Genomic DNA, 15,636 nt, shown 5'->3' with positions numbered 1-15,636 from the left:
GGTATGTGTGATGAGATAATGAAATGATTACTAATTAGAGTGATTATAAAATAATATATATGGATTAAAAGTATGTTGGGATATATAGCATGCTGTTTGGTTTGATTTTAAAATGTTGTATTAATTATGTTATTTTTTTGGTAATGACAAAAATGCCCTTTGGACATGTAGTAAATGAGATATATGTTGTTCTTGTTTGGTACAATATTTCGGACATGGATAAGTAGTGGAACCAGTTTTTATTTAACGAAAACACCCTTCGAAGTTAAAATCTGGAATCCAAAGACGGCCCACGCCTTTTTCTTCCCGAGTCCAATTTCTAACCCTACCGTCCTCTGTAGGTGGAACAGTCTCTCTCCCATTTTTAATGTCATCACCGTGGTTTCGCACAATTATATGGAGTGACGACTACCGAGAAGTTGATTTTCTTGCACTCGAAGTGGTAAAATATTTTTTTACAGTTGCTGAAATAATTTTTTCTCCCAACAATTACAGTTGTCCTACGATTTCATTTTATTTTCTTATGTTAGTGAATCGTTGTTGTGCATCGTATTTTTTAGGTTCGTTGACCGGTGATTCGAAGTGTTGGTGAGAAAATTGACCGCGTTTTGAAACTAAAGTCTGTGAAGAATACCAGCTACTTCTGTAACCTATTCAGTCGAGAAGATGGTGATGTCTTCTAAGTCTTCATTCTTCGAGATTTTTTTTTGTAATAAATATTGTAGATTTGCGGGTCGGCAGTTCAGAAATAGTCTTCTAAGTCTTTATTCTTCAGTTTTTTTGTAGTATATTTGGTATGTTAAGCTGAGTCTATTACCAATCCAACGGATAGTTAGTTTCTATTAAAATACATGGCTTATTTTGTGAAGAATATGTTCAACGTGAATCCAATAATTGTTATATGTCATTCACTTAAAATCATGATGTAGAAATAGTCTAAGTATCTTATTTAAGAAATGTTCTATATGACAGTTTATGGATTAGTGTAGTTAAATTATGTTGAGTAGTTGAAATCACTTATTTGTACTTACATATATAACTAAATCTTCCCGAGTTTGTGATGAAACATCTATTAATGCAGCCTAAAACATATGTCGTTTTTGTTGGAAGAAAAGCTGGTGTATATGACAAGTGGTCTGAAGCCAACTCCGAAGTTTATAGATTTCCTGGGGCTTGTTTCAAAGGGTACGAGACTAGGAAAGAAGCCGATGACGCATTTGAGAGTTATTTAAAAAAACCACCTGTTCAAAATTCGTGCTCACAGCCTAATTTGTCCACTTCAAATCCAAATGTTACTGGTGACAACAAACCTAATCCTTGTAAGAAACTAGGTGATTTAATGAAAGCTATATCGGATTTAACTCGTGAAAATCGCAATCTAGCGAAGAAAATGGAGAAGAACTCCGAAGAGATAGCTATGTTGCTGGAGAAACTGGAATTCAGCGATGAGCAGTAGATGAGTTGTGACTGTGAAGTTTACTTATTTCTTAGTATTTCTACGGAAGTATGTGTGGTACCAATTTTTTGATTTTCTTCACTATCATATGCACTTAACTTGTGTGAAGATATTAATTAAGTGTCCGCTACGTTTTGATGTTGTATATTGAGGTTGGAAGGATATTTCATGTAAGTGTGTACTTCGTTAATGGTTGTACAAAACTTTCACTGATCGTCACCATTATTTTTTGTAATATTCCTTCCTTACTAGTTCATTGGCCATGAATCAGTTCCTTTCGTATTCATTAAATGGAACAAATGTTACAACTTTGTACTTCAATTATCTCAAACTTCGGTAATGCTTCAGTTTAAAGTAATTGACGATTTCTTTGCAGATTAGTGGTGAAAGTGTATGTATTACATCCAGTGTGCGCCAAGAGGTGTAGCAACATGTACAATTGGACCGACAACAACAAATTTGGTTGGTTTCCAAACATTAATTGTAATGTAAATATTAGAATGTGTTATTAATGGCTAATATCTACCACCTTGGGACCCTTTGTTAAAAACTGATTTGCATATCTTTTTTGGACTCCACGTACGAATCTGCAAAATTGAGGGAACATGTTGAAAGACTTGTAATTAATACAAGCAGTTGGGTAAGTTTCTCCACATTAAAATTGTATATTTAGACAACTTCTTACTCATGCACGCACGTACCTGTGTTCGAACTTCATGTTTATTTCTCAGCATTTTCGAAAACATGTCTGTTACTTTTAACTTTGGTTCTGAAGATACTGTCACTAGCCCCTACGTTGTACCGATGATTGATCTGTGTTCCGACGATGAAACCAACAAGGTTCAGAAAGGTGAGAAGTGTGAAGTGAAATGGCAGGGTGTTGAAATGCTTCACCCTTCATCTGATGTGCCTAACCGGAGGAAGAAAATGAAGTTAGGTCACCCAACAATGGATATACAGCCCGACTGTAAAGTAGAAGACGAAACCGCCAAGGCGAAAGTTCATCGTGCTACCGAAGGTGAAGACAACAAGATAAAATTGGATGGCCATGGCAAATCGACCATCCTCGTCATTGACCTCACCACTGAGTCCAGTGGGTAGCAGTTGTAACAGTTGAATAGGTTCCGGTCTTGCCCCACACTTTTGAACGCATGATATAGTACTATCCCTTTTGACGCCATGTTCGTAGAATAGGCACGTTGGTAGTACTGTCTCCAACGGTGGGGGAGATCAGAATTTGTACCAACCTTTTGTATATGAATGTTGCAAAGTAATGAAAAAGGAGTGTTGTTAGAATAAGAAATCCTATTAATTCTCTGATATCGTGGTTCACTTCTTCTCCTTAACCTCATAATTTGAAAGTCTACATGTAACATATGCATTTTATTTCATTCCTTGTTCTGTAAGCGAACGCAATAATGTTCACGACAATATGAAGCTATCACACTATCAATAAGTAACACACTGATATTGAAAAGTTACCAGAAATGCAATACTGGTTCGAACTCGAACACCTACATAATACACAACACAGAGGTGCTTATACATGAAACATACTGAAAATGTGCAAAACACATAATCAAAACAGGTACTGGTTCAAAGCCTTCAAAAAGAGTAGAATCATAGAGGTGATACATGTACGATTCAAAATGATTCAACTTCACAAAATGCACAGCTTCTTCACCCATTACTGTCCGGCCAAAAGCCTATTCACCAAACAAATCTTTCCGCGATGACCTAATCGTTGAAACAGAGCCAAGTCGTTGTGGTTGTTAAACATCAATTTAGCAGCAAGCACTTGCTCGTCCTCCGACAGATGAGTCATCTCGTCCAACGCATTCAACACCTGATCTTGTGCGTCTGAAAGCTTATCCTCTGAAGCAAGCTTCTTGATCAAATCGGTCATTGTGTTTTGCATTATGTCGGCAAGGTTTCTGATGGCTTCAACAATTGTCTGTTCGTCGTCATTGCCTTTCTTCCTTTTCTTAATCTTCGAAGTTACACATTCCTTAGGTTTTGAGGACGGCGTATTAGTCTCAGATTTAGACTCTTCATCAGCATCAACTGTGTCAAACGCAGGTGTCTCGGCAAGCCACGCAGCAGTACATTGTTCCTTATCTATGTTTAGGACCTCATGCAGTGCATTCTCGAAATTGGTTGCGCGCTCACCTGTAGCACGATCATTTCCAAATATCTCACACCAGTCATGGTAATGTGTCCACTGCTTGTATCTCATCGAACGAAATGTTGGGTCGGACTAAGACAAATCGAAGAGTTAGACAAGGAAATTCAACTACGTAACGAATATATAAAATAAACATTGAAAACAATACCTTGACGATTGTCTCCCATGCCTCATCCGTGACATCGATGGTGTTATTAAAATCGTTCCACCCCACACCACTTTTGCTTAATAATGTAACTATAGTACTATATGTTTTCTTCCATACGTGGATCTTCGAATTGATATGTGGATTTCCACGTAAGCTATTCCCGGGGATAGATTCCTGCATTGCATTCTCAACAAATTTAAATAACCAGCCTTAAATCCATTATCACTTTTCCATCCCTTAGTTATGACATCTTTCAGTGCTTGGATTAGAACTTCTTCTTCTCGAGCATTCCAACTACGTCGTGTCTTGTCTTGTTTTTTGCTCCTACCGACAATGCTCGCCGATGATGCTCCACTATCCATATTCAGTTGATTGAGTTGTTTCTCTGGCTCTGTACAAAACACAACATATGTCACTGTGTCATAATGCTTCACATAGAAAACACCTACGGATATATAAAGCAAACTATAGTACCAAAGTTGTATTGAATGTTTTAATAAAACATACGTTGTAGAGCAAAAGTGAATAATATCAGAACCTTGGTAGATTGACCATAACATTACAAATACAAAGAAATTTAAAGTACATTAGCTAACAATTTAAATGAAATACAAGCAAGTTAACTGTTCGTGTTCCACATCGACATTGCTAACTCGTCTCTCCAAGCATCCCACCCAATTGAAGACTCGACACTGGTAATGAAATCATTTTGTGTGTCATTAGCCGGGCTACCAACATATTCTTCGACGTTGTCCATTGGATCTTCATCCATTTGAGTTCGTATGAAATTGTGTAATAGAATGCAAGCAAAAATTATATGGTTCTGAACTTTGAGTGGGTAAAACGAAGGACTGCGAAGGATGGCCCATCTTTTTTTCAACAAACCAAATGCTCTTTCTATTACGTTACGAGCTTGAGAGTGTCTCCAATTGAACAACTCCTTGTAATCTTGTGGACCGCAAGCACGATTGCCCCAAGCATCGCGATGATACCTAACACGGCGATACGGCGTCAAGAAACCCTCAACGTTTGCATATCCATTATCACATAGATAATAAGAACCTGCGTGTTCGGAACATCACTAATGAAAACGTTGACAAATCTTTGGAACTCAATCATTATTTTGAACTCTTGCTACAAAACGATAAAAGAAATAGAAACATTAAAATTACAGATATAACCTCGTGGAACTCTCAATGAATCATCCCTGTTTAGCGCATCTCTTAAAACTCGAGCATCTGCCGCGGATCCCTCCCATCCCGTGAGAGCGTATATGAAATTCATATTGCGGTCACATACCCCCAATACATTCACTGCAACAGTACTTTTTCGATTTCTGTATCGTGCTTTATCTCGGCAAGGGACATGTACACCGATATGGGTTCCATCCAATGCGCCGAGGCAACCCTGTCAGCAATTTTTAAGTAACATAGATATAGTCGAACCACAAAATTAGGAAACCAAACACAAAAATGAGATAGTTACAGATGAGGTATTACCTTAAAACACCTCCATGCTTCGTTTCTACAATCTTCATCGACAGGAGACGGCTTGACAAGGAGTAGTGGATGTAACTTTAGCAACACCTTAAGAACATCATGGAAATGAGCACTAACTGTCTGTCCACTACGTATGTAATAATGCCCAGCAACCCGATTCTTTTTATGATGCGCCAATATAGACAAGAACATGGCCACTTTCTCTTCGACGCGTACGTATCTTGAATCACCTAACCCTCCTAAGTTTGTTAACAAATAACAGAGTCGTCCAAACGCGCTTTGATTCATCCTTAAGTTATTCACACATTGGATATCTCCGGCCTCGATAATTCTATGCAAATTGCACAATTGCGCATTAAATTTTTCGATCATGTTGTACGACGCCCCTTGTCTTCGACGGACACGACGGGTAATTGAGACCATTCGTGTATGCACTCGTATTAGGAGGCATAAAATCAAAAAAGATCGACATAACATATGGTTGACCAACAGAAGGATTACAATTTTTCTACGTTGCTCCATGTTGTCAGTAAACTCAACCGAAAACTGGAAATTTATGTGTGATTAACAAACAAATTACAAGAACTTTGTAGACAAACACATGTGATTTAATGAAGACGCGATTAACGGACATGGATATTAAACAAAATTAACAATGCAACATTGTATTTCAATTATCAGTTCTGAAAATGTTGGGGAACTTCACATATAACCACACCTCACTTCCGTAGCATAGCACAAGCTTCCATAGGCTCGCAATTAGAAATAAACGAGACCAAATTTCAGCAGAAATCGTTATTGTCACAAATAAGAAGCGGGAGAATGAATTCTACTACCAAACAAAACCTTTTTGAAGAACTACAACAAATACCTCCACAAATTCAAGCGTACAAGACGGATGCAGAAGACAGAAATGGACTACACACTTCAACAGTAAGGACGCCTTCACGAAGACGACACCCAGCAACTGAAGAGAGATGAGAAAAGATTTGTTTTTTTATGTTGGTGGGATAAAGGGTAAATTGGGGAGGGGAAACAGGAATATGGCGTACTGTTCATGTCAGGATTGGGTATACCATCACATATTTGGGACTATTTTCTCTTCTTTTCATGCTCAAACAGTGTTGACATCACGGGCCGGATGTTATCACTACTCACGTTAAAAACCAGTCAAACAAATGATTCTTCATTATTTGTTCATTAGTCAACCCTTAATCCCTCCTACCAAACGTGGCCATAGTGTAGACTAATCTTATCGTTTGCACTGTCTCTACAATAGATGTTAATCTTATTATTAAAATTTGGTGTCTCCATAAAACTTTTTTTACCGTTCACGCCGCCAACCATGTCATACGACAACTGTAGCAAATTGACACAACCTACTACGATGACTTTCCAACAAGTATCTTATCCTAATACTTTTCTCACGAAAACATGTTGAATCAAAAATATATATTAATAAGCAAATCTAAATTAATAAGTTCAAGACAACTTCATGAATGAGAAAATTAAAATTTAAGTAACTATTCCAACCATTCAGATAATTAAAATCACATGAATATATGCCATATTTATATTATCGCAATGGAAAATAATTAATTTAGTCATTTAAGTTTTCATATTTGTTTTTGATACTCCAACTTATCAAAGTTCTGCTTTAGTAATGTAATTTTGATTTTTGTTCCTATTTCGCCAAAGTGATGACGTGATGCTGAATATATCATCAATTTTCGATATCACATGAACATTTTTCAATTCCACGTCAATTCTCTGGTGAAATAGAAGTAAAACTAACAAATCACAAAGTTAAAGAAATTAAACACAATTTTAACAAGTTTGATGACAAAAAAAGCAATATGACAACTTAAACTATTTTTTCTATTTTATTTTATTAAATAAAGATCTTAGGAGTTGCTGTTTTTTCTATAATACATAACTTTTCCCCCTAAAATATTTATATATGCGCTTTTTTCGAAAAATAAAATATAATAAAGATAAATATTTAAATAACTAAAATTACTAAACTCTCCCTGAGGCCTGCATTAACCCCGACGAGCTAAACCCATACCCGCCACACTTCGAATAAAAAATATGTACTCACAAGGACCTCCGCTTTCCTCATCGTCGGCGCAGGCTTCGCCGCTTCAGCTGGCGGTGGCGGCCTTATTCGGCGCCTCTGTTATGGCAATCTCTGCGTTCTACATCCACAAGCGCAGCGTTGATCAAGTCCTCGATCGCCTCATCTACCTCCGCCGCCGCCACCCCAAGTCCCAACCTCTCTCCAATGAAGAAGAATTCGAATCTCCCGATTTCAATGACAGCAGTAACTGCTTAAATTTTTTCAACACGTCGAGAACTTGTCGAGTTCATTTCATAACGAGGAGGGTAATCATGGTCGGGAGTGTAAAGTTTCATCTTCAGTGCCAAATGTGAGTGTTTCGAAGGACGAGTGGATTAACGAGGTATCTGGTGCGCATACGCGATCTGCGGTTTCAAGATCATTGGATAAGATTGGTTCGATTCTTTCTTATTTCCCGCCACCACGGACAGAGCAAAAAGATAGTATGTTATTTTTTCTTTAATACTCAACTTTCAACACCATTTTGCGACCATTTTGTTTTACAACGAAGTAAATACGAAAATTGATGTGTCATTCATCCAGGTCAACTCTAAGTTATGGCAATTCTATTGGTTTCAAGATTAAATTATTTGGTGTATTTCATTATAGTTCAGTAGTTTTGATTTTTCGTACTTAATGTTATTCCTAAAGTTTGTAGTCCTTGTAGTCGTGATGTGTTCTTATGAACTGTAGGACGAATTATGTGTTCTAGTCTTGATGTGTTCTTATGAATTGTAGGACGAATAATGTGTTTTAACTGATAATTCTCTGTGTAGGAGAGGAGCTATATGTCAGTCATTGTGGTCCAATGTTGCGGGTTGGATCTGTTGGTAGGCTGGTGACCCCAAGATTAACCGGTGGTTATGCATTTGAAAGCACTGGAGATTCTGACGATGAAAGAACTGAGCTTTCAGAAAGAGATGATCATGATCTATCTTATGAAAATATAAACGTTGGTCGCAGGTTATATATAGTTTAATGCTTTGAATTTTGTTTTTTCTATTACTTTCTATGGACTTTAAGAAGTATTACAAGATAACACAATACATAATGACATTGTCGTGTGATAGTGGTGTTAAACCTGGTGTTTATTTCTTACTTGGTGAAACTTAGGTGGCATTCTACTCCCTACATGGTGTAATGGAATAAAAAATTTCGAATATCTGGATTAAAGAACTGATCGCTATTCATTTCCGTGTTTCCCTTCTTTAGCACTAAAATGTTTATTAGTTATAACATTGCTTATGAAAATTCTCTGTGATTTTCAGGATGTTGATGCAGTTGGTCAAGATCCATCCGTTGTTCCAGCACAAGCAGAAAATGGGAGTCACAGTCATGTTCTAGAAACTGATTTATTAGTGGCTGAAACAATAGCTGATATGGATCATGGTGCCATAAAGGTTGATACAGCTCCAGCAAATATTTTGGGGAATGATACTGTTTCAAGCAGCAACATTCTTCCTTCGCATGGTATTTCACCTTCCTGTTATTTAAGGTTTTGTCAGCGAATTTTTGTTTTTTAAGTTTTTTTGTCAACACTAGGTTTCATTTCTAATGCTCGTCAAAATGTTCAAAATCAGACTCAGTGAACGTCGAAAATCTAGAAGTACTGAAGCTGATTTGTGAATGTTTAGAATTACGGGAGAAGTATGTATTTAGAGAAACGCTTGCTCCCTGGACAAAAAATGTAAAGAAATCTGTTTCATCCAAAGTAAAAGAGAAACCTTATCACTTCACCCCTGTTGAAGCAACTTCTGTGAGTTGTCCTAGTTCTCTCAGCTGTAGTGATTAGCTGTAAAATATATCTTAGCTTGTGTAATACTTATTTACGTGACTCAGTTCTGTTACTTGCATACAGCATCACTTCAAAATGGAAGATGGAGTAGTCCATGTTTATGCAACCAAGAGGGGTAAACTTTCAGGAGGCTACTAGCATAGATTGAATAGATTTGTACACGAATCCATTCTTATATGGTTTTAATAATTCACTAACTGTATATTTTTCAAAACATTTCAGATACTGAAGAGCTTTTTCCTGTTCCCAGTTCAACAACTTTCTTCACGGATATGCATTATCTCCTAAAAGTAATGTCCGTTGGAAATGTTCGCTCTGCGTGCCACCATCGATTACGATTTCTGGAAGAAGTAATATTGCTGAATTCCACCCTTTTCTGATCATCTGATGATTTTCGTCAATTTGGCCACTTATGAATTTTATCTATTTACAGAAATTCCGCCTCCACTTACTGATGACTGCGGATAGGGAGTTTGTAGCTCAGAAGAGCTCACCTCATCGCGATTTCTACAATATCAGGAAAGTAGATACTCACGTGCATCACTCTGCTTGCATGAACCAGAAGCACCTTCTCCGGTTCATCAAATCAAAGTTAAGAAAAGAACCTGATGAGGTATACAAATTGTGATGTTATTGCTCACATTATGCTGCACATTATAAGTTGTTTTGTACATTTTAGCATTAAGTTCCCTTTGATGCTCCACTGAATGGTAACTTTATTGTGAGGCAAGTGGTTATCTATCATGATGGACAGTATCTTACACTGAAGGAAGTCTTTGACAATTTGGACTTGACTGGGTTTGAATTACAGAGTCATCTACATATATTTTTTTTCCTGTGTAGCTTTTTATGATTTTATTAATATTAATTGATATAATGGTCGACTTTGTTTCAGGTATGATCTTAATGTCGATTTGTTAGACGTGTGATACTCACGGGAAATTTAGGGTCCGATTCCAGCAAGTGTTTCTAGTCCAGACGCAGGTTTCGAGATTGCCCTGAGCCTGAAATCACGAATAAGACCGTTAGAATGGGACCAGGAGGGTGTCCTGGCGTAGCCCCTCCGACGCTCAAGTCAGAGACTGAGAATATAAGGGGGAGCAGCAAGGGTGCTGCTGAAAAACAATATAGTGAATGTCAAATCAAACACTCAAACCTGGTATTTATAGGAGAATACCTGGGCCCTTGATGAGCCTGCCTTCCATTTGGGCTAGGGATGGGCCGGGGGTGATGGGCCCATCCATGGGGTATTGCCAGTCTGCCCTCCCGAGTCGAACTGAATCGTAGGTTCGAAGTTCGATTAACTGTGTTGCCCTCAGTACATTGGGTGCGAGTTGTGTATTTTCTCCCTGTTGCTCATCAGTCTCCTAAAATTTGGAAACAAATCACATCGTAATCCTGCTTTGAAAGGAAAGATTTGGTCTGGCCTTCCCTATAAACATAGTTTCCCTCCTCACTTCATTCTCACTTCGTCCATACAAAATTTCATCTTCAATTCATTCACCAGCTCTCCCCTGCCCACGCTTCACCTGCACGTTAACCCTAGCGTCGCTCCATCATTACCACGCCGTCAACCGCACAAGCCATCGCTCCACCTCGCCATACCCTCACGCACTCTACATACCTCGCCGCGCCGCCCCTCACAGCGTTCGCCGCGCCAGCACCAGCCTCACCATAACCCTCGCCTCGCCATCTCCTCCTCGTCCCGCGCGCGCTCGCCCCAAGCCTCGCTCTCGCCACCCCTGCTCGCCACGCCCCAAGCCTTGCGCTCGCCGTCCCTTTGCGCACGCCAGCGCTCAGCTTCACCATCACCCTCGCCCTCGCCGTGCAGTCTCTCCCACCCTGCTCGCCTAGCGCCTGCCTCGCCTAGCCGCCTCTTCCCCGAACGCGCCCTCGCCGAGTGCGCAGACCCCACGCACAACCTCGCCGAGCGTCTGCCAACGGCATCGCCCAGCGCCTAGCGCTCCCTCGTTCAGCAAGCAGACCCTCGCACGCTCGCCGCCTGCACGCTTGCCCAGCAAGCAGATCCTCCCGCACGCTCGCCGCCTGCACGATCGCTCAGCAAGCAGACCCCCGCATGCTCGCCCCACGCCGAGCTCGTCCTCGCCGAACGCGCAGATCCCGCGCACAGCCTCGCCAAGCGCTTGCCACCGCGTGCACGCTCGAGCGCCTCGCCTCTGCCGAAGCGCTCGCCCCAGCGCGCATCATGCTCGCCCAGAGCGCCCTCGCCCCGCACGAGCTCCCCCGACAGTGCGCCGCCCCTCCGTCTGCCCGCCCCTCGCCGGAGTGTGCACGCTCGCTGCCTACGCTCGCCCAGCGCGCTTCTCGCCGCCAGCACGCTCGCCTAGCCCGCGGGCTCATCCAGCACGCGTGCTCGCCGCCTTTAATCTTTTTCTCGAGTATATCTTCACACTTCCTCCGAGTTAGTTTGCTCCTTTATTTATTCGTTTGATTATCCTTGATAGTTATGTCTTCTTCTGCGTCCGAGTCTAGTTCTTCGATTGATTCCGAGAGATCTAGCGGGTCTAGTGAGAGTAGGACTTCCGTAGAAGATCCTGAATTCACCATTGATTCTTCTGAGGAGGAAGTCACCACCCATAGTCGTCCTGGTAAAGAAGTTCGTCACGTGACTCAACAGATGAACATATCGAACGCAGATAACCTATGGTACGGTCACTTGTCGTCCCACATCCCTCCTAATAGCGAGTCAAAACTTAGGACATTGTTGCATATTCCTTCCTCCCACCATATCATCATTCCTACCCCCGATAACCGACCCTACCTGGCACCCAAGGGCTGCTATACTTTCTTTTAGCACCATCTCGATGCCGGTCTTCGTTTTCCCTTGTGCGACTTCTTTCAAGAGTTGAGCACCTACTATAAGGTACATCTAGGTTTACTCACTCCCAATGCATTCTGCTCGATATACTGTTTCGTCGTGTTATTCCGGGCCTTAGACCTTCCTTTAAGTTGCACCACGTTCTCCTATTTCCTGGTCTTATCCAAGTCGAAAGAAGGACCTTTCTATGTGACCTCCCGATCTAGCCATAAACTTTTTGACGGGGCCCCCAATCATGTGAAGGACTGGAAAAAATATTTCTTCTTTATTCAGCCCTCCAAGGAATTGACTTGTTTCACGGATTGGTACCCTACTTTCACCAAACCTAAGCTTTCCAAGAGTTACAAGAAAGATAAAAAATATATGCGCATAATGAGAGTATTAGGAGATCGATGCTTTAGTGTTCCCCAACTCTTATCAGAGGATCTCTTGTACCACGGCCGTGTTAAGTCCAGCAAAAATTAAGCTGAAGGAGAATGCCGGTAGATATTCCCATTCTTTCATGTTTCTTATTTTTTCTTTTTTGCTTATTACGTTTCTGGATAATATTCTCATCCTCCACGGACGCAGCTTTCCTGGGTTCTTTGGGATGGTCTGATTTATCCCGCCAGACATGCAGCAGTATTACTGAGGTATATTTCTCCTTCCCACTTTAACTTAATATTAGATGTATGATTGATATTTCTCTTGTTCTCTAACTTTAGTCTTCTTGATTCAGGGCATGCTGTATCTCGGGGAGTTGGCCGAGCGCGCCGACCTTATCAGGTCCCGCGCCCGCTGCGACTTACGTGAAGGTGAGGTTCTTCGCGAACAACTCCAGGCGACCATAGACGAGGCGAAAGAGACACATGCTAAGGAGCTTTTGGAGTCCCAAGCTCGATGTAGCGAGCTTCTGAAGGAGAAACAGGAGTTTCAGCGACTGACAGAGGACCAAGCTAAAGAGATCCAGAAGCTGAAGGAAGAGTTAAAGAACTTCCGAGCTGAACTTAAAGACACCAAGGCACAACATGCTGCCGAAGCCTCCTCTTTCAAAGAAGACTTTCTCAAATCTGAAGAATTCATCGAGATCTGTGGCCCAAGAGCTTTTCACTACTTGGAGTATGCGCAAGGCAAGGCTTTGAAGAGGCCCTGGAATGCTTATCACCTGAGGAAGTATCATTCTTGATTCTATCATTGATGTATTTCATTTTTTGAATTTACCCATGTAATCAGTTGGAATTCAATAAAATCAAGTTCTTCTGTTCCGATGACCCACCATTTGTAGAAGTATGATTTTTGGAAGAATCTTTCTAAATCACTTCGGGTCAGCGGGGCCTTCAAGCATCCGAAATACGCCGGGGTTGTAAATGGCAAGAGCCGATTTGCTTATATAGTACAACAGACCATTCTCTAACAGTTGGATTCGCATCTTTCTTCAAGTAAAGGCACTCAATGGCTCCGAAGGTAACAACAAGCTACGGCTTCAAAGCCAAGCCCCGAAAACTCCAATACGCTCTTGACGGGCAACATAAATAACTAGTAATCAAATGGGAATCCTATCGATAAAGGAGGCATAAGCATCGCCTCTCGATCCAATCCGGTCAATGCAGTGAGATTTGTAGAACTAATAAAGCAGAATGAAAGGCACTACATCGAGAGAGAAGAAAGACCTGGACATATCGGTTTGACTTTTTCGGGAAAACCGGTTTTCGGGTATCTAGGCATGGTTTATGCCATGATCAGTACTTCGGATTGAGACTTGAAGCTTTAGCCGGAAAGAAGCGTGCTTGAAGGGCCCCGCCTCGCGCTTGAGCTCTCCAAACCCTTCCGAATTCTTTGGTGCAAGGTGCTTAGGTTAGCTCTACTTCCTAGCCTGCCTGTTATTCTAACTTGTAAAAGAGAGTTTTTTCTTCCTGGGTACCAGTTTGCAACAATTGTTCTAATTAGCACTAGGCATTCATGTCCGTTAAACAAGGAAGGCATCCCGGTTCGGTGATTCATGCCATGTCGGATGCTTTTTGTCAAATAGGCTATTTTCAAAGAGGAGAGGGGCCATGAACAGTTGCGCCTGGAGTGGCCAAATAAGTTTTAGCAGGTCGTATTACTTGCTTTGGTCCTTTTTTTATACCTTGTTCCTGACAAATAGAGAATGATCTGCATGGCTGTTGGCATGTTCGAGCTAAGATCGGTTGAGGCGGTTAAATACGGTGGCCTAGCTCTTCGATCGCCTCGGTTATCCAGCCTATTTTTGACCATTTCTTTACTTATGTATGCCGCAATTTTTTAATGCTGCGTATAAGCGCGACGGATGCCCCCATTCGCTCTCCATGCTTATCGTACGTCAGTAAGAACTTCAACCGGGGAATAAGTAAATCTAGTCGCATTGGTTCATGACTTAGTAGCTGGTCGTAATAGATCGACTTTCATACGTTTGTGATCTCGTATATTTCGCTTCTCCGACATCATACAATAAAAGAAATTGATCTTATTGAGAAATCAAACATAAGAACTTGATTTTATTGAATTTCAACTGATTACATGGGAAAATTCAAAAAATGAAATACATCAACGATAGAATCAATAATGATACTTCCTAAGGTGATAAGCATTCCAGTGCCTCTTCAAAGCCTTGCCTTGCGCATACTCCAAGTAGTGAAAAGCTCTCGGGCCACAGATCTCGATGAATTCTTCAGATTTGAGAAAGTCTTCTTTGAAAGAGGAGGCTTCGGCAGCATGTTGTGCCTTGGTGTCTTTAAGTTCAGCTCGGGAGTTCTTTAACTCTTCTTTCAGCTTCAGGATCTCTTTAGCTTGGTCCTCTGTCAGTCGCTGAAACTCCTGTTTCTCCTTCAGAAGCTCGCCACATCGAGCTTGGGACTCCGAAAGCTCCTTAGCATGTGTCGCTTTCGCCTCGTCTATGGTCGCCTGGAGTTTTTCGCGAAAACCTCACCTTCACGTAAGTCGCGGCGGGCGCGGGACCTGATAAGGTCGGCGCGCTCGGCCAACTCCCCGAGATACAGCATGCCCTGAATCAAGAAGACTAAAGTAAGAGAACAAGAGAAATATCAATCATACATATAATATTAAGTTAAAGTTGGAAGGAGAAATATACCTCAATAATACTGCTGCATGTCCGGCGGGATAAATTAGACCATCCCAAAGAACCCAGGAAAGCTGCTTCCGTGGAGGAGGGGAGCTGAAATAACAGCTTCTGAGCTATGTGAGTGGGGCCCCGACCCACGATACCTGACTTCGGGGTATGCATAGTATGTATCGTCGGCCCAGCAGGATGCTCATCGTTTGATCCAGACGCCTCTGGGGACGAGGTGATTGAGATATCGGAGATCTTGCGCTTCCCTCCCTGTTGGACTGACGGGCCGGGATCAGTAAACGTCTTTTCATTGCCAGATGAAGGATGGGATTCAGCCTGAGGACGTGGGGTGGAGGCTCGGTCCTGGGTGGAGGAGGATGAGCATGCCTTCTTTTTCTTCGCAGGGTAGGCAAGCCAGCAGGTTTCGTCGCAGTGGAAGAGCACGTTCCCTTAATCTCTGTCTTGGCAGCTGGGACAACAGACTTCTGGGGTACTGACGATGAACCCCCAGTCTTCTTCTTCGCAATC

At 41.5% G+C, this 15,636-nt stretch overlaps 2 protein-coding genes and 1 long non-coding RNA gene across 5 annotated transcripts; 2 read left to right on the top strand and 1 right to left on the bottom strand.

Annotated features, from left to right (window-relative positions):
* The first annotated feature begins 270 nt into the window (after window positions 1-270).
* Window positions 271-2,715, top strand: LOC142520981 (uncharacterized). Its single transcript, XR_012814043.1, has 3 exons — window positions 271-442; window positions 561-669; window positions 1,082-2,715. It is a non-coding gene; the product is annotated as an uncharacterized LOC142520981 (long non-coding RNA).
* A 1,627-nt stretch (window positions 2,716-4,342) lies between these two features.
* On the bottom strand, window positions 4,343-5,857 carry LOC142520977 (uncharacterized). The gene is made up of 3 exons (XM_075624147.1): window positions 5,289-5,857; window positions 4,971-5,196; window positions 4,343-4,851 (listed from the first exon to the last, which is right to left on the bottom strand). The coding sequence occupies exons 1-3, from the start codon at window positions 5,808-5,810 to the stop codon at window positions 4,409-4,411; spliced, it is 1,191 nt and encodes a 396-aa protein (XP_075480262.1). The 5' UTR covers window positions 5,811-5,857; the 3' UTR covers window positions 4,343-4,408.
* A 1,493-nt stretch (window positions 5,858-7,350) lies between these two features.
* LOC142520762 (putative AMP deaminase) lies at window positions 7,351-10,122 on the top strand. Of its 3 annotated transcripts, XR_012813985.1 has the most exons (8): window positions 7,351-7,850; window positions 8,184-8,359; window positions 8,676-8,877; window positions 8,988-9,163; window positions 9,266-9,317; window positions 9,425-9,552; window positions 9,636-10,000; window positions 10,098-10,120. XR_012813985.1 is itself a non-coding variant. In XM_075623882.1 (7 exons), the coding sequence occupies exons 2-7, from the start codon at window positions 8,216-8,218 to the stop codon at window positions 9,828-9,830; spliced, it is 891 nt and encodes a 296-aa protein (XP_075479997.1). In that variant the 5' UTR covers window positions 7,351-7,850; window positions 8,184-8,215; the 3' UTR covers window positions 9,831-10,122. The 3 variants fall into 3 exon arrangements, 2 of the variants coding, with proteins under 2 accessions (XP_075479997.1, XP_075479996.1); XM_075623882.1 differs by having other exon boundaries at window positions 8,994-9,163; window positions 9,636-10,122; XM_075623881.1 differs by having other exon boundaries at window positions 9,636-10,122.
* The last annotated feature ends 5,514 nt before the right edge of the window (window positions 10,123-15,636 follow it).

Source organism: Primulina tabacum, chromosome 12 (genome assembly GCF_025594145.1).
Source record: "Primulina tabacum isolate GXHZ01 chromosome 12, ASM2559414v2, whole genome shotgun sequence".
NCBI classification, from domain to species: domain Eukaryota; kingdom Viridiplantae; phylum Streptophyta; class Magnoliopsida; order Lamiales; family Gesneriaceae; genus Primulina; species Primulina tabacum.
This window is presented reverse-complemented; position numbering and strand designations above follow the sequence as displayed.